This window comes from Zygosaccharomyces rouxii, assembly GCF_000026365.1.
Source record: "Zygosaccharomyces rouxii strain CBS732 chromosome B complete sequence".
Taxonomy (NCBI): Eukaryota; Fungi; Ascomycota; class Saccharomycetes; order Saccharomycetales; family Saccharomycetaceae; genus Zygosaccharomyces; species Zygosaccharomyces rouxii.
Window position 1 is genome coordinate 584,165 of NC_012991.1, and position 14,071 is coordinate 598,235.

General features: G+C 38.9%; 6 protein-coding genes across 6 annotated transcripts; 3 read left to right on the top strand and 3 right to left on the bottom strand.

Moving 5' to 3' along the window:
- Positions 1-276: 276 nt before the first annotated feature.
- ROM2 (Rho family guanine nucleotide exchange factor ROM2) lies at positions 277-4,557 on the bottom strand (the record flags this gene model as incomplete). Its single annotated transcript, XM_002495229.1, has 1 exon — positions 277-4,557. The coding sequence occupies one exon, from the start codon at positions 4,555-4,557 to the stop codon at positions 277-279; it is 4,281 nt and encodes a 1,426-aa protein (XP_002495274.1).
- Positions 4,558-5,200: 643 nt separating this feature from the next.
- Positions 5,201-5,683, top strand: ARC18 (Arc18p; the record flags this gene model as incomplete). Its single annotated transcript, XM_002495230.1, has 1 exon — positions 5,201-5,683. One exon carries the CDS (start codon positions 5,201-5,203, stop codon positions 5,681-5,683), a length of 483 nt encoding a protein of 160 aa, XP_002495275.1.
- Positions 5,684-5,733: 50 nt separating this feature from the next.
- SSQ1 (Hsp70 family ATPase SSQ1) lies at positions 5,734-7,677 on the bottom strand (the record flags this gene model as incomplete). The annotated part of the gene is made up of 1 exon (XM_002495231.1): positions 5,734-7,677. The coding sequence occupies one exon, from the start codon at positions 7,675-7,677 to the stop codon at positions 5,734-5,736; it is 1,944 nt and encodes a 647-aa protein (XP_002495276.1).
- A 202-nt stretch (positions 7,678-7,879) lies between these two features.
- On the bottom strand, positions 7,880-9,625 carry MDM30 (SCF ubiquitin ligase complex subunit MDM30; the record flags this gene model as incomplete). Its single annotated transcript, XM_002495232.1, has 1 exon — positions 7,880-9,625. One exon carries the CDS (start codon positions 9,623-9,625, stop codon positions 7,880-7,882), a length of 1,746 nt encoding a protein of 581 aa, XP_002495277.1.
- A 1,324-nt stretch (positions 9,626-10,949) lies between these two features.
- ZYRO0B07568g (uncharacterized protein) lies at positions 10,950-12,800 on the top strand (the record flags this gene model as incomplete). The annotated part of the gene is made up of 1 exon (XM_002495233.1): positions 10,950-12,800. The coding sequence occupies one exon, from the start codon at positions 10,950-10,952 to the stop codon at positions 12,798-12,800; it is 1,851 nt and encodes a 616-aa protein (XP_002495278.1).
- Positions 12,801-13,233: 433 nt separating this feature from the next.
- On the top strand, positions 13,234-13,874 carry RPS22B (40S ribosomal protein uS8; the record flags this gene model as incomplete). Its single annotated transcript, XM_002495234.1, has 2 exons — positions 13,234-13,366; positions 13,615-13,874. 2 exons carry the CDS (start codon positions 13,234-13,236, stop codon positions 13,872-13,874), a joined length of 393 nt encoding a protein of 130 aa, XP_002495279.1.
- Between the last annotated feature and the right edge of the window lie 197 nt (positions 13,875-14,071).

A 14,071-nucleotide genomic window follows, 5' to 3' on the forward strand; every position in this document is an offset into this window, starting at 1 on the left:
CTCAAGAATGAGATTGAGAAGAATAAAACGACGTGTAAACTTCAGTTCGTTATATCTCCCTTATAAACCCGAAAATTTTTTTTCAAGCTTTCTCTCAAAGGAATTTACTGTTTCCCTTTCGCGTTAGTGGTCGCGCGTTATACTGTAAAAGAAAAACAAACATTTTTCAATGTCTGCTTACTTACATGCTAAATGACAATGCTATATTTTATCAGTTTCCCCCCAATATATTTTAATTCTATTATTATCTTATTTTATTTATTTTTTTATTTTATTCTAACCCCAGAAATCTAATGATGCTACAGTGTCGTAACCTCTTGAATCCTCATAGACATATAATATTTCTTGTGAGCTTGTCTGCAGTAAACGAATTTTCTCACCTAGGACTGAGCTCACTAATTCACCGGTATCGATTTTTCTAATTTCAATGAAGTTATTGTCAAATGCTAAGATGTAAGGATACCAAATGGCAAATTTTTGCGGTTCACCTTCCCAATGAATGATGTGGGAATCTTTTTTCCTCCAACCTTGATTATTAACGAAAAATGCAAATTCAGCGTAACACAATAAAAACATGTTACCAACACGATAAATTGCCATTGGTTTTAATGTATCTCTTAGGGCAAAGTCTAATGAAGTATCAGCAGGATCCAATAAGGGCTCGTGAGCATTTTGTGAAACACTAACAATTTGGAAACCCTTCTTACAACCAATGCATAGATAATCCTTGAGAAATGATATTGATACCGGTTCACTATCAAATACTACTTCTGTAATTTTTTTCTTGAGACTCTTCTTACCACTACTGCCACCACTTCCGCTTTCTGATAGTAAAGGATGATCATGTTCGAAGAATTTAATTGAATGCGACGAAGAATGTGCAGTGACGATTAACCTTTTACCGGAACAATCACCATCGGAGAAAAAATTAACATGATTGACCAATTCTTTACTATGTTTCTTAAAGTAAACGGTTCCGTTACCTTCCATCTTTAATATAGCCATTGGACAACTGTACAATTTTTTATCCACAAGTACTAGAATGGACTGAAATTCTTCAAGTACCGTAATTTGATTAATGTTACTCCTTTGAACTAGTTGCACCGGTGTAGAAAAATACGTGGATTTCTTTTCAGAATCATTACTCCTCTGTCTTCTGATGTTACTCACATATAGACCAGAGTTAGTTGCAATCAAAAGCTTTCTACCACCGTCACACGAAGCAACACTGTTAATCTTGTTAGTGTAATCAAAAAATCTATCACTAATTTTGGTGACATTAAACATTTCAGTTTCATTGATAATCCTTTGTTGTTCCTGTTTAATTTTTTCCAAAAGGGTTTGTAAACCTGCTAGTTGTGCTGCATACAATGTAACCTGATACCTTTGTTTAGCACCATAGTATAAAAAGGTTACCGCATTCTTTGGATTATTCATAGCAAAATCTGGTTGGAGAACAGATCCAAAACAATCTGGGCTATGTCCAATAAATTTTCTTAATGAAGGCATATCTTCCCCCGGACATGCGAATAATAATGGTAATGGTATCGGTCTTTGGAAAACTTTTTGTTGATGCCATTTGTTAACCGATTTGGCCTTGAGGAATAATAACATGTTATCCAATAGGTAAAATTGAATATCACCTACCACAGTCCCATCAGACTTCGTCAATTCCTTTCTTGAAAGTATACCTTCATGCTTAATCTTACGTTTTTCATCGTTTAATCCTAAATTAACGTATTCATTTTTGAATAGAATCTTTTGTTTCAATAATTTAACGTCATGCCTATCTTGGGCTACACCACTGGCTCTATCAATTCTTTTCATGAAGTCCTTTAATGCATCCATGGCTTTATTCAAGTCTTCTAAATCTCTTTTATCATTCTCTTGATCAGATGATTTGATTATTTCTCTAACTAACAACATGTAACGACCTGGTCTCGAAACACCCTGTGAAAGAAAAGAGTCAATACCATGACGCAATGAAGAACTCATCATATCATCGTCGAATCTTGCAAAATAGGGATTGACTGATCTTTGAGTTTCAATCAAATATTTCGCATAAGGTCTCGAGGCCACATAGGAAACAAATGGTTCGAAAAATGGGATAAATCGAAGCATAATATCACCAACTCCCCTAACCACAGGTGATGCTTTTTGTCTATCAGAAATTGCCTCTAAGAATCTCCGATTCACAGAGTACATGTCATTAATATGGGCAAAAACGTGCTTGATGAAGTTTTTCCTAATGTCAGCTGGAATAATGTTAGTTTCTGCTAATGTCTTCATAAACGTGTCTCTAGTAATTTCTAAGGATTTCACGAAATTTTTCTCTGTAATGAAAACTTCATAAATTGCTTCTTGCCTCTTGATCTCTCTTTTAGAAAGCTTTTCCACAATTTCCCTAGACACTGAACTTGTCCACGATGGTTTCTCCTCCTCATCATCATCTAACGCCATTGAAATGTTGCGTTTCAATCCACCATTAGGTTTCAAATTCAATCTTGCCTGTTGTTCAAGTCTACGCGGACATGAGATGGAATAACATAATTCATCTCTCGTACATGTTGGCGAATAACATTCAGTCAAAAGTGTAAATACACCATTAACAGAATGCATAGTGGCTGGATCTTGATGTTTACTATCTCTACCAGCACGAGCACTGCTACTACCATTGCTACCACCGTAATTCGTTAATGTACTTGTGCTTGCCTGATCATTACCACTACCAATGGATGAAGTTGAACCAGAGGTGACAATTGTTGAAGTAGAGGCCATTGGATTAACACCTTGACTTGAAGAGCTCGGAAGCATCATCATTGGATCATGTGCCACCATTCCAGTGGTTCCTGTACCAATAACTCTTGAGGAATCGGTAAATTCGTAAACTTCATGAGGTGAATCTCGTAACCTATGCTCATAAACCACATCGTGAAATAGTTTTTGAGCATCTAATGATCTCCCCAGTAATAATGCCAAGTTACGATCAGAAGTTCGAATGATGGTACATATGGCATCTACAGCTTGTTGACCTGTAAATGCGTCTCTGTAGATTAGCCCATCTTTTTTATGAGCGTCAGTTTGAATAGTCGCCTTGAATTTAGTTGCTACTCTTGATAACAATGCTGGATACACTTGAGGTCTCTTTGTGGAAGCACTCAATAGAGGTCTTGAAGATGGCAAAGACCCACTGCTACGGCGATCCTGTATGAGAGTATTACTCGAAGTAGATGCAAATCTTTTAGAGGCTAAAGAGTTTGAAGAATTTCTTGTCTTTAACCCCAATCCCATGGACGACTGACCGTATTGATTGCCCGTTGAATTATGACCTAACGTGCTTGTACTTGCATGAGTGCCACCACCATAAAAATTAAAGTTATGATGTCCATGGTGTTCTAAAAATGGGTTTGTAGCATTATCATATTTTTGAGGTACCTTTCTGCCGCTACTAGTTTTTGATTGTATGGAAGATGCAAAATTTTTGAGAGTGGACGAATTCAATGACATTGACCTTGGACCACCCGATTGATTATTATTGTGACTCGAATGAGAATGCTGGTTGGAAAATTGATTTTGTAAATTATCATGCAGCTCCTTTGAATTAGGTCTTGAAAAAAGACCAAATCCTTGTAAAGGTGATTTCTTCGTCTGAGTAGGTGTACCACTATTAGACATAGAGAAACTAGCTTGTTTTTTAAGACCTGCAATGGCTAATTGTGGTAATGATGGTGTCCTTCTGGGGGCAAATTCACTCTTTGATCTCTGAGGTATCACATCAGCACTACTCGGAGCAGTACCAGTTGTAGTAACAGGAGGAGGATGGAATGCTCCTGAGGTAGTAGATGCTGGTACTGCTGGAGCTACAGATGGTCCCCGCGGTGGTACAGAAATCATTCGAGGTACCGCCGGTGCCATGTGTGTTACATCCAAAGGATCGGGTTCAGATGCAGCGGGAGGAAGAGAAGACCCTGGTATAGCATCAATAACACCACCGTCGGCAGTAGACACATACGGATTAGTATTATGATTAGTATGATCATGTGTCAAGGGATGCTCATGTGCTAAGGTAGCTGATGGTGGTGATGTAAATCCATTATCATCATCGTCAGTTGCTGTCGGAGTTGGCGGATAAGGTATATGTTGTCGTTGGGGAGGATCACGGCCAAAATTACTGCTATTATTTTTAAACCCCACTGTTGCTGGTGGCGATGACATTCCAATTTTCGCCGGACTGTTATGAGGAGTACTGTCTTTACTCATTAGACTCGTTGTATCCGAAACGTTTCTCATGTGAGTTCTTTCAGAAAGAATATAATCTTCCTTTTGAGTGTCCTGCTTGTCATAGACCAAATCATTAGCTACTTCCTCCGATACAACATCCCCTAAACTTTGAATATCTTCAATCTTATCAGGCAAAGTGCTCGAACTCGATCCTGAATGACGTGTAAATGTCCCATTACTGTTATTATCGTATTCCAATGAGTTCTGACGCCTCTCAAGACCGAATATCTCAGAATATATCGAATAGCGATCTTGGATATTTGTCCCGTTAATCATCACTACGCTATCCGCTAAAACAAATGTTAATCTATTATCTCTGTTATTACCACTGTTGTTCACCACCTCTCTAAAACAAATGTTTTATTATCACTATTATTACAATTATCGGTGAAAACTGGGAAATCAGGCTATTCTCTTTTCGAAGGGCCCTTATTCAAAAAAATCTAAAGGTAATGCGATTCTTAGAACGCAAGAGCCACCCAATTGAACCAAATTCAAAATTGCTAATATCTCACACCTCACCGAGGATTCTAGTAGTTCCTCCACACACTTTCCTTTCTTTCTTCTACAGTTTCCTGGTTACCGAATATGTCTGATTTCGTAGTGAAGACAACATTCCGACTTTACTGATACTTTTTTTTCTTCAAGTGCATTAACATATCACTATGTACGTATATGTAATATTTTGCTGGAGCATCGAAGCTTCATAATGAATATTACAATTACCATATGGAACCCCTTTTCAAATTATTGATAGAAACAAATTTTAGAAGCAATTCAGTAGCCATTGATGCCAGTATGTGAGTTGCAGATTAATGATATTTTTGTGTCTTAATGCATTAATACTAACTATGCCATTTCCTCCGGTTTCTAAAAGGCCTATCATAGTACTTTCCTAGTAGATCCTCAAAACGACCGTATGGTCGGTAATTTCGTCATTCTACCTCTGAACACGAAGTACAGAGGTCCTGCATTTCCTGCCAACTCTGATTATGATATTATAGATGAATGCCTAGACCTTTTCCGTGCCAATTCTTTTTTCAAGAATTTTGAAATCAAGTCACCTGCGGATAGGGTTCTGATCTATGGAATTTTGTTTGTTAACGAAGTACTAGCACATTTAAGACCTCATACCAACTATAATGAAGCTGTTAAGATTGCAACAAATGTAGCATTGGACAGCTTTACCATTCCAGGTACACCCGGTTTCCCATTAAACACAGTTTATTCAGTGCCTGTGCAGGATCATAATGCAATGGAGTTACTAAGGACATATATCCAGCAATTTCGTCAAGAATTAGCAATGAGACTTTTGGAAAGACTTTACAGGGACTCAAGGGATCATCCATCTAAATTTTGGTTAGCTTTCACTAAGAGAAGATTTATGAATAAAACTTTGTGAATATACACGGATATATACGAATTATAATGTAAAAAAGAATTTTGATTATTTCAATGTTGTTGCTTTTTCCTCAATTCTGCCTGTATTTTGGAAGCAGTCTGGAACAATTGAAGTGCTCTCATTTGGATTCCGTCTGAAACTGCCTTCAACTTCTCCAGATCAAGGCTAAAATCAGTTTCGTTATTCTTGTATTCGTCGACAAATGAACGGATTTCTTTCAAATCGCTACAGACTTGTGGATAGGACTCATCAAGCGATAGAATATCCTTAAATTTTTCGAATGCGTTTTCAGTATCTGCGATCATAACATCTGATCTTGCTATCACTTCGAGACGTTGTTTCAACTTACTATCTCTTTCTTTGTTAGCGTTGGCTTCTTTTACGATTCTTTGAATATCTTCCTCAGTAAGACCACTGTTGGCAATGACTGTAATCGATTTCTCTTGTCCTGTACTCTTTTCACTTGCAGAGACGTTAATAATACCATCTGCATCGATGTCAAAGGTGACAGCTATTTGTGGAACACCCTTTGGCTGTGGTGGAATACCCGTTAGTGTGAAGTCACCAATGTTTTTATTATCACGAACTAAACCTCTTTCACCTTGATAAACTTTGATATCAACACCAGTTTGACCATCAACACCTGTACTAAACATTTCAGTTTTTGTCACAGGGACGGTTGTATTACGAGGGATTAAAGGAGAAAACACACCACCATATGTTTCAATACCCAATGTCAATGGTGTCACATCCAATAATAAGACATTTTTAATTTCACCAGAGAGAACACCACCTTGAATGGCAGCACCTAATGCAACGGTTTCGTCAGGATTAACAGTCGTATTAGGTTCTTTACCAAATATATCACGAACCACATTTCTTATTTTAGGCATTCTAGTCATACCTCCCACAAGAAGTAAATCATCCACATCCTCGGCTTCGATGTCAGCATCTTTGAGTACTTTCTTTACAGGTTCTATTGTACGATTGATCAAATGCAATGTCATATTATCTAATTCCTCCTCTGTCATGGTCAAATACACATGCTTATTTCCTTGGAAGAAAGGAATCTCAATGGTGTACTCTTTAACACGAGAAAGAGCAATCTTTGCCTTTTCGGCAGCTTCTCTAACTCTTTGCATCATCTCTCTGTTACGGAATATAGCTTCACGATCTTCACCTGGGTTAGATTTCACAAACGAGTCTATAATGTGTTTGGATACCACATTGTCAAAATCCTCACCACCTAGATGTGTATCACCATTAGTAGCTCTCACTTCAAATACACCATCTTCAATATCTAGTAGAGAGATATCGAAAGTACCACCACCTAAATCGTAAACTGCAATAATACCTTCATTCTTAGCGTCATCAAGACCAAAACTTAAAGCAGCTGCCGTAGGTTCATTGATAACTCTAAGAACTTTCAAACCTGCCAATCGTCCGGCATCCTTAGTTGCCTGTCTTTGAGAATCGTTAAAATATGCAGGAACGGTAATGACAGCTTTGTCAATATCTTCACTCAGATAGTTTTCAGCTGTACCCTTTAGATACTTCAAAATTGCGGAACCAATTTCGCCTGCAGATTTTACATCGCCTGCAGTGGTACTCACATAGGCCTGTCCATTAGGTTCATTCTTAACGACTCTATAGGGTAAACTCTTGGCATCCTTTTGAATATCTTCGTCCTCAAAATGACGCCCAATTAGTCTTTTAGTAGAATAAAAAGTGTTTTCTGGATTGATAGCAGCTTGTCTCTTTGCAGCAGCACCGACAAGAGCTTTCCCATATTTATCAAAAGCCACTACAGATGGAGTAGTTCTCTGACCTTCATCGTTTTCAATAATAGTAGCCGATCTTCTATCGTTAGAATCACGGATATATGCCACTGCACTATTGGTAGTCCCCAAGTCAATACCAATCACTTTGGAGCTAAACCCACGGGCAAATACATTCTTATTCGACAACTTAAACAAATTCTGAACTCTAAACATGATTGATGATCTATGTCAAAAATAGATCTTTTGACATCCTTTTCAATCCTTTAAGGATTACTAAATACTTAAGGATGTCGAATATCTAAGTTGAAATTTAATTCGCCTAGTGAATGAATAACTCCGTATACAAGATCATATGAAAAGGAAATTCGTTAGAGCATAAAAATTACAAATTTAATTACAAGAATAAGGTTCATTATTATAGCAATAGCTTTTTAATTCTTTCGTTGGGTATCAACTTCCAATCATTTCTATCTAGTTGCGAAAATACTAATCCCAAATCCGAAAATCCAGATGTCTCTAAAAACTCCAATATAACCTCTTGGTTTCCCTTAGCGTCGTATTCTTGTAAATTATTGCTTAATTCAACGAAGAACTCACCGCAATAATTCATCAATGTGTAGTAGACATTACCATTATTAAAAGTACGAACTCCGACGACACACATTGGGTATGAATCTCTTGTAGAGGAGACAAAAGTACCTAATTCATCCGAGGATTCAATGGCAATGCTATGCAGTTGGAAAATCCATTCATCATATTTCAAAAGGTGCTCACCGAAGTCAACGCCACGACCATGCAATAGTTTGGCCGCATACGAATAATCACCTGGGTACAACCTCGAAACCAACCTGAACACTTCCTTGAATGCAACTGCATAAAGAGAGGAAATTCGCATTTCAATGCGTGACTGCATTTCGTAGGCCTTGTAAACACACGTGAAATAGTGAACAATTTCTGCCGACATTGGTTGTCTACTATGAGGGTATAATTGTTTGTACAACGGTGGATTTTTCGGTAGAGGTGCTGCTGACCATTTGGACTTGTTGTACAGTGGTAATAACTCTCTGAAGATGGTGGAAACCAGTTCTTTATAAGCTAATGGCTGTAATATGGATGGTAAAATTTGGTTAACCACAATCCCTTCACTTGTATTTAGTATTCTTGTCAGACTTTGCACCAACCTTTTTTTAGTGAAAATCTTGGGATTCCCTTCTGCAGAAATTGTTAAATAAGTCTCGCCGGCTCTCAATTTAGGATCACGTATAATCAGATAAGATCCACATAATGCAGTTTCTACGCCATAAAAAGATGCCAACGTTTGTACAATAGCCAGTATTAGTAAAGGATGTCCCTGTGTTTCACCTGCATATACCCTTAACAAGATGAAATCCTCCAAGTACAGTTGACCGGGACCTCCTACCGGCCAAGGTTTATTGTGGTTTAATGCCTGCATCAAATACCCAACCAGTCTATCAATTCTAATAGTTGCCGGCAACTTAATAAATTCGTCCCATTCTAATTTCACTAGCGAATGTACCCTTCTGAGAACCCTGTCTCTATGATGTAATAAAAGATCAAATGAAGAATCCATTGCTGATAATCTGAGAAAAATCATCAGTTCCGCATCGTGAACGTATTCCATTTCGTTTTGACCAATTAATTCGTAGACATGTTTATGTCTCATACACATGAGTAAATGGTGACAAATGGTTACGATATCCATACCTGTGCCTTTATCAGCTGCGCCGTCTAAACATCCATTTTTCAAAACACCATGTAAAAGTGGAATAACATGAGAAGGTTTATAATGCACAAATCTTGGGAATAACTCGTGGTACGGTTCTGATGACGCCAATGCATTTAATATTTCTTTCGAAATACGCGATTCAATGTGATTTCTAAAACGATAGTGGTAAAACCAAGTGTGATCCTTTGGTTTTAACTCAATGCAAAATGGATCGTGCTGTAAATGTGTAAGCCATTTCTCATAACAACGAGGCCTCCAAATAGCCCGTGAGCTCAGTTTTTTACAAAGAGATCTATTACAAAGACGAAGTTGTAGAATGTCTGAAGGTCCCAACCATCCTGAGATCTCTATCCAGATTTCCTTAGGGAGTCCATCCAAATTCGTCATCGCATATATCTGTACCGGCAGAAGCATTGTATATGCAGAAAGGCAGGAAGGAACATTGTAGTTTGCTTCTGCTTTGAAAAGAAAAAAAAAGCGAGCGGAAAAAACACATTTCAAGATGCTAGCGCCGCACCTAAGTATCTATTATTAAAAAATCTTCCACTTCGGAACTCCGTTTTTCCGAGAGAGCGAGCTATAATCGTAACCAAGATGAACTTGCCGATCACTTTTACCTTGAAAGTGAGAAGGTTCTATGCCTCTGTTTCGTACCCCTTCCTAATGTCGACCCTTGATTTTAGCCGCCGTAATTTGCAAAAGAAAAGAAAAATCGAATATTTTGCTTTTGAGGAAATGAGAAACATGAACGACCCTAAAACGTCCATTGCGCAAACCCATCTCTTCTTGTAGGGCTCATTGCTTTTTTTTCCTCAAGCCCTATTTTCTAATTATTCTCTTACCCCACGGCATTTTAATCGCATACCGTATTGTCCAACTGAAAAAAAAAAAAAAAAAAAAAAAAAAAAAAAAAAAAAAAAAAAGACGGGATTAGTTCTTCTTTCCCCTCCTCCTCTCTATTCCCAACAGCTAATCAATTACAATTAATGCCTGAACAGGCAAGGGGTCGTCGGAGACGAGCATATTAACCCCCGCACTAAGCAATGTTCGCCGAACCTCCCGCCAAGTCCGGTTCATGCAGTAATAACAATGGCAAGAATGTCAATAATAAAACTTGTTGCTATTACGCAAACCCCAGCTACTGCGGGGTCTGAGGAGGTCTGCATTTCGTACGGTGATTTCTCTTATAACAGTCCAGATCTCTGCATTTCGAAAAACGTCATTGTGCATTAACCCGTGGGCGTGGGGCTAGGCTGGTACAGATCAAAGGGAATTGGAGCAATAGGAGGGGAAGGAAGAGAAAAGAAGGTTTGGATGAGGTGAGGGGAATGTGATTTGAATCGCAGCTTTTCTCTGCATTTTTTCTCCAATCAGGTATCCAATCAGGTAATTCGCCCATTAGTCACCCGAATTCGGAGTTGACCCCTCGTTCGTAGCACATGCGGAAACCGGAGTCCGGACGAACGCGTTCCTGTTGTACATGCGTGCTCCACCTTTCTCCACTTCAAATGTTTCCGATAATTTACCATGCGGCGGGATTGTCCCCCAGGGGTTATTGGATAGATGCTCTGCACTCGATTCGAATGACGACATGACTGACATACATATATAGAAAAACAATCTGTTGGAGGTGAGTTCAAAATATTTCTCTTATTTAGTATTCCTTTTCCATTAATCTTCATTACATTTAGTGATTTTCTGGGATCATTTGAATTCCTACAAACTATCTTATGCCTCTATGCCATCACAACAGCGGAAGTACGTTTGTTCGTTCTGTTCCAAGGCGTTCTCACGCTCGGAGCACAGAGCTAGACATGAAAGGTCGCATACTGGTATGAAACCATTTGAATGTAAAGTTTGCAGACATGCATTTGTGAGAAGAGATTTATTACAGAGACACATAAGAACAGTCCATAGAGAGTTATTACTTATGAAGAAAGGTATGGAGGAAGGTGGTAATAAAAGTGATCTTATTGTAGAGTTGCTGGTTAATTCAATGATTAAAGTTACGAAACGTGAAGGAAGTGGTCTCAGAGGTGAGAAGGCGGAAATTCTTTCACGTCTAATTGGCGGGTTTTTACCTGAATCGAACTTAGGGGCGGAAGCCGCTGGCAAGATGTTTGACTGCGGTGTAAGGTGTGTAGAGAGGAGGATGCACTCACAATTTGCCGCGCAGGTCGCAGCACAAATTTCGGGCCCACTGGCTTCCTCTGCCCGTGCTCAGCAGTTTGTACGCTTATGCACATCTTCACCACTGATATTAGCCGTAGCGGCGCTAGGGGCATGTGCATCTGGTGAGGGTTGTGCCGCTGACTTATGGCAAGTAGGATGGAGTTCATGCCTGAAAACGTCAACTAGCGATAGGTATCTGTCATTAAACGTTCTAGTGTTTGCTCTATTAGATTTTGGTATTAAACCAAATTTTGCAGATGTTTTCTCTGTTTACCAGCATACATGTTACGCAGTAATGGTCGATAGTCCAGGACATGAACATTTTCCTGAAAAATGGACAGTTTTCCATCAATGGGTAATTTTAATGAGATTTGCTGAAACCCAAACTGAATTAACTCCAATCCTTTATGCATGGTTCGAAAGACAAGAATTGACCTTGGGAAAGACTTTGAAAGATTGCCTAATTACTTTGGAAGAAGCTGGAAGTACAGTCGCAGAGGCAATCTTTTGTAACTGGATTCTTGGTTACAATACGACTCCTTTGGATCGAGCAGTTGAACTGTTTTCTCGCAATAACAGTGGTAACAATGGTGGTCATTTGGTGGTTTCACAGAGCCACTGGTTACTGTTGGAAACAGCATGGTTTGAGTTCGTTAAGGGGCTTGAACCAAGTGGATTTCATACGTCATCTCGAATGGGATGGTTTAGAAATTGTTACGTGAGAGGACCCCAGACAAGAATCCAAAGGGATTGTATTGATGAAAAGTTGATGAAAATCGTCTTACCCGTGCTTGTTGCCATGGATCATGAAATTGGATCCCGCCGTGTGGCGCTAATCGCAGATGTGACGCTTTTCCTATTGAGGTTTGCAGAAGAAATGGACCCTAACGTAATGACTGATAACGAAAATGTACAAAATTTGATTTACATTTTGCAGAGACGTGCAGACAGCAAGGAGAGGCTATCATTTATGGATTTACAGAGTGGCATTATCTCATATTTACATGGGGTGGCATTAGTACTAGCTAATTTACCATCTATTGATTCCGATGTGAGAGTACCCTTGATGGTAGCCGTACAAGGATCACCACTACCTCGGAAGAGTCAAAGTAGTAGTAGCCCTTCTCCCGTGTGGCTATTATCACCTACATCTGCATGTTCAGCAGCCGATGAAAAACCAAAAAGAACACGATCTCATAGTGGCTCTAGCATTATACTACCGCCTTTGCAAATGAGACCAGGTTCCTATGCATACGATCATGCTGAGTACGTGCCACAAGCTCCAATAGCAGCCCCATTTGCCAGTAACACTACTTCCACCACGTCACCTACCATGGAAACTTCTGTATCGTGGCCAACGTCGAGGGGATTTAAAGTAAGACTACCACCACCCAGTGAACTGTTCCATATCTCATGAGAAATTCGATTTTATTTCTCCATATTTAATTTAGTTACGATTTTTAATGATTCCGTCAGGACCCAATGCACGTGATCTGTTCACTGTCTTGTTATAAAGGCCAAATGAAAAATTTTTTAACAACTTTTACTACTACTCACTACTTACAAGAAAAACACATCCACACAGACTCTCATACAAATTGAATATATCATATAGTATGTCCTCTTGTCAAGTGAGGGTGGGTCGGAAGAATCAGATGTAACTGTGACGATTGGTAATATTCTGTTGTACCATCGGTAAGTGGTTCCTCGTGTTTTGGTGAACACGACTCTTACCACGTTACAGACTCTGATACCTTACCGGCTATTACTTCGGATCACAGCTCCCTTCCTTGTGGAGGGGATACCTGTGATTCTATAACTCTCAAAGTACTAACCCTCTATCTTAACAGATGACTCGTACTTCTGTTTTAGCTGATGCTCTAAAATCAATTACCAACGCTGAAAAAACTGGTAAGCGTCAAGTTTTGGTGAGACCATCTTCTAAGGTCGTCATTAAATTTCTACAGGTTATTCAAAAGCATGGTATGTATACTTGAAACTCAAGTTTGATACCCGGACTGATAACTGGATGGTTTGTCGGATGGTAAGACTTATTACCACTAATAGTCGCCTACTGTCTTTTAAGTGTCCGGAAAAGCAACTGAGGAGTCACCATAGATGGTATGAGAATTTTTCAATTGAAATAAAATGCTATGCTCATACCGTTATGTCACTTCCTCAACAATCTTTTTCTTGTCAATTGATTTTTTTTACTAACAGATGAAAAAAAGGTTACATCGGTGAATTCGAACTAATCGATGATCACAGATCCGGTAAATTAGTGGTTCAACTAAATGGCCGTCTCAACAAATGCGGTGTCATCTCACCACGTTTCAACGTTAAGATTGGGGACATGGAGAAGTGGACTGCTAATTTGCTGCCAGCCCGTCAATTCGGTTACGTGATCTTGACTACTTCTGCAGGTATCATGGATCATGAAGAAGCAAGAAGAAAGCACGTCTCAGGTAAAATCTTGGGATATGTCTACTAATGGTGGAAAGGGCTCTTGTCACACATTGTAGAATTTCTTTTTCTCTCTTTCTATTATTGTATATTGTACTTAGCACTTCGAAAAAAAAATGTTGGAATTTTAATGTATTATTATTTGAACTTTTGTGACTACTTTAATCAACCGTAACTATTTGACTACGACTCACATCTTAGCGATGACACCGCAGTTAACCGTCG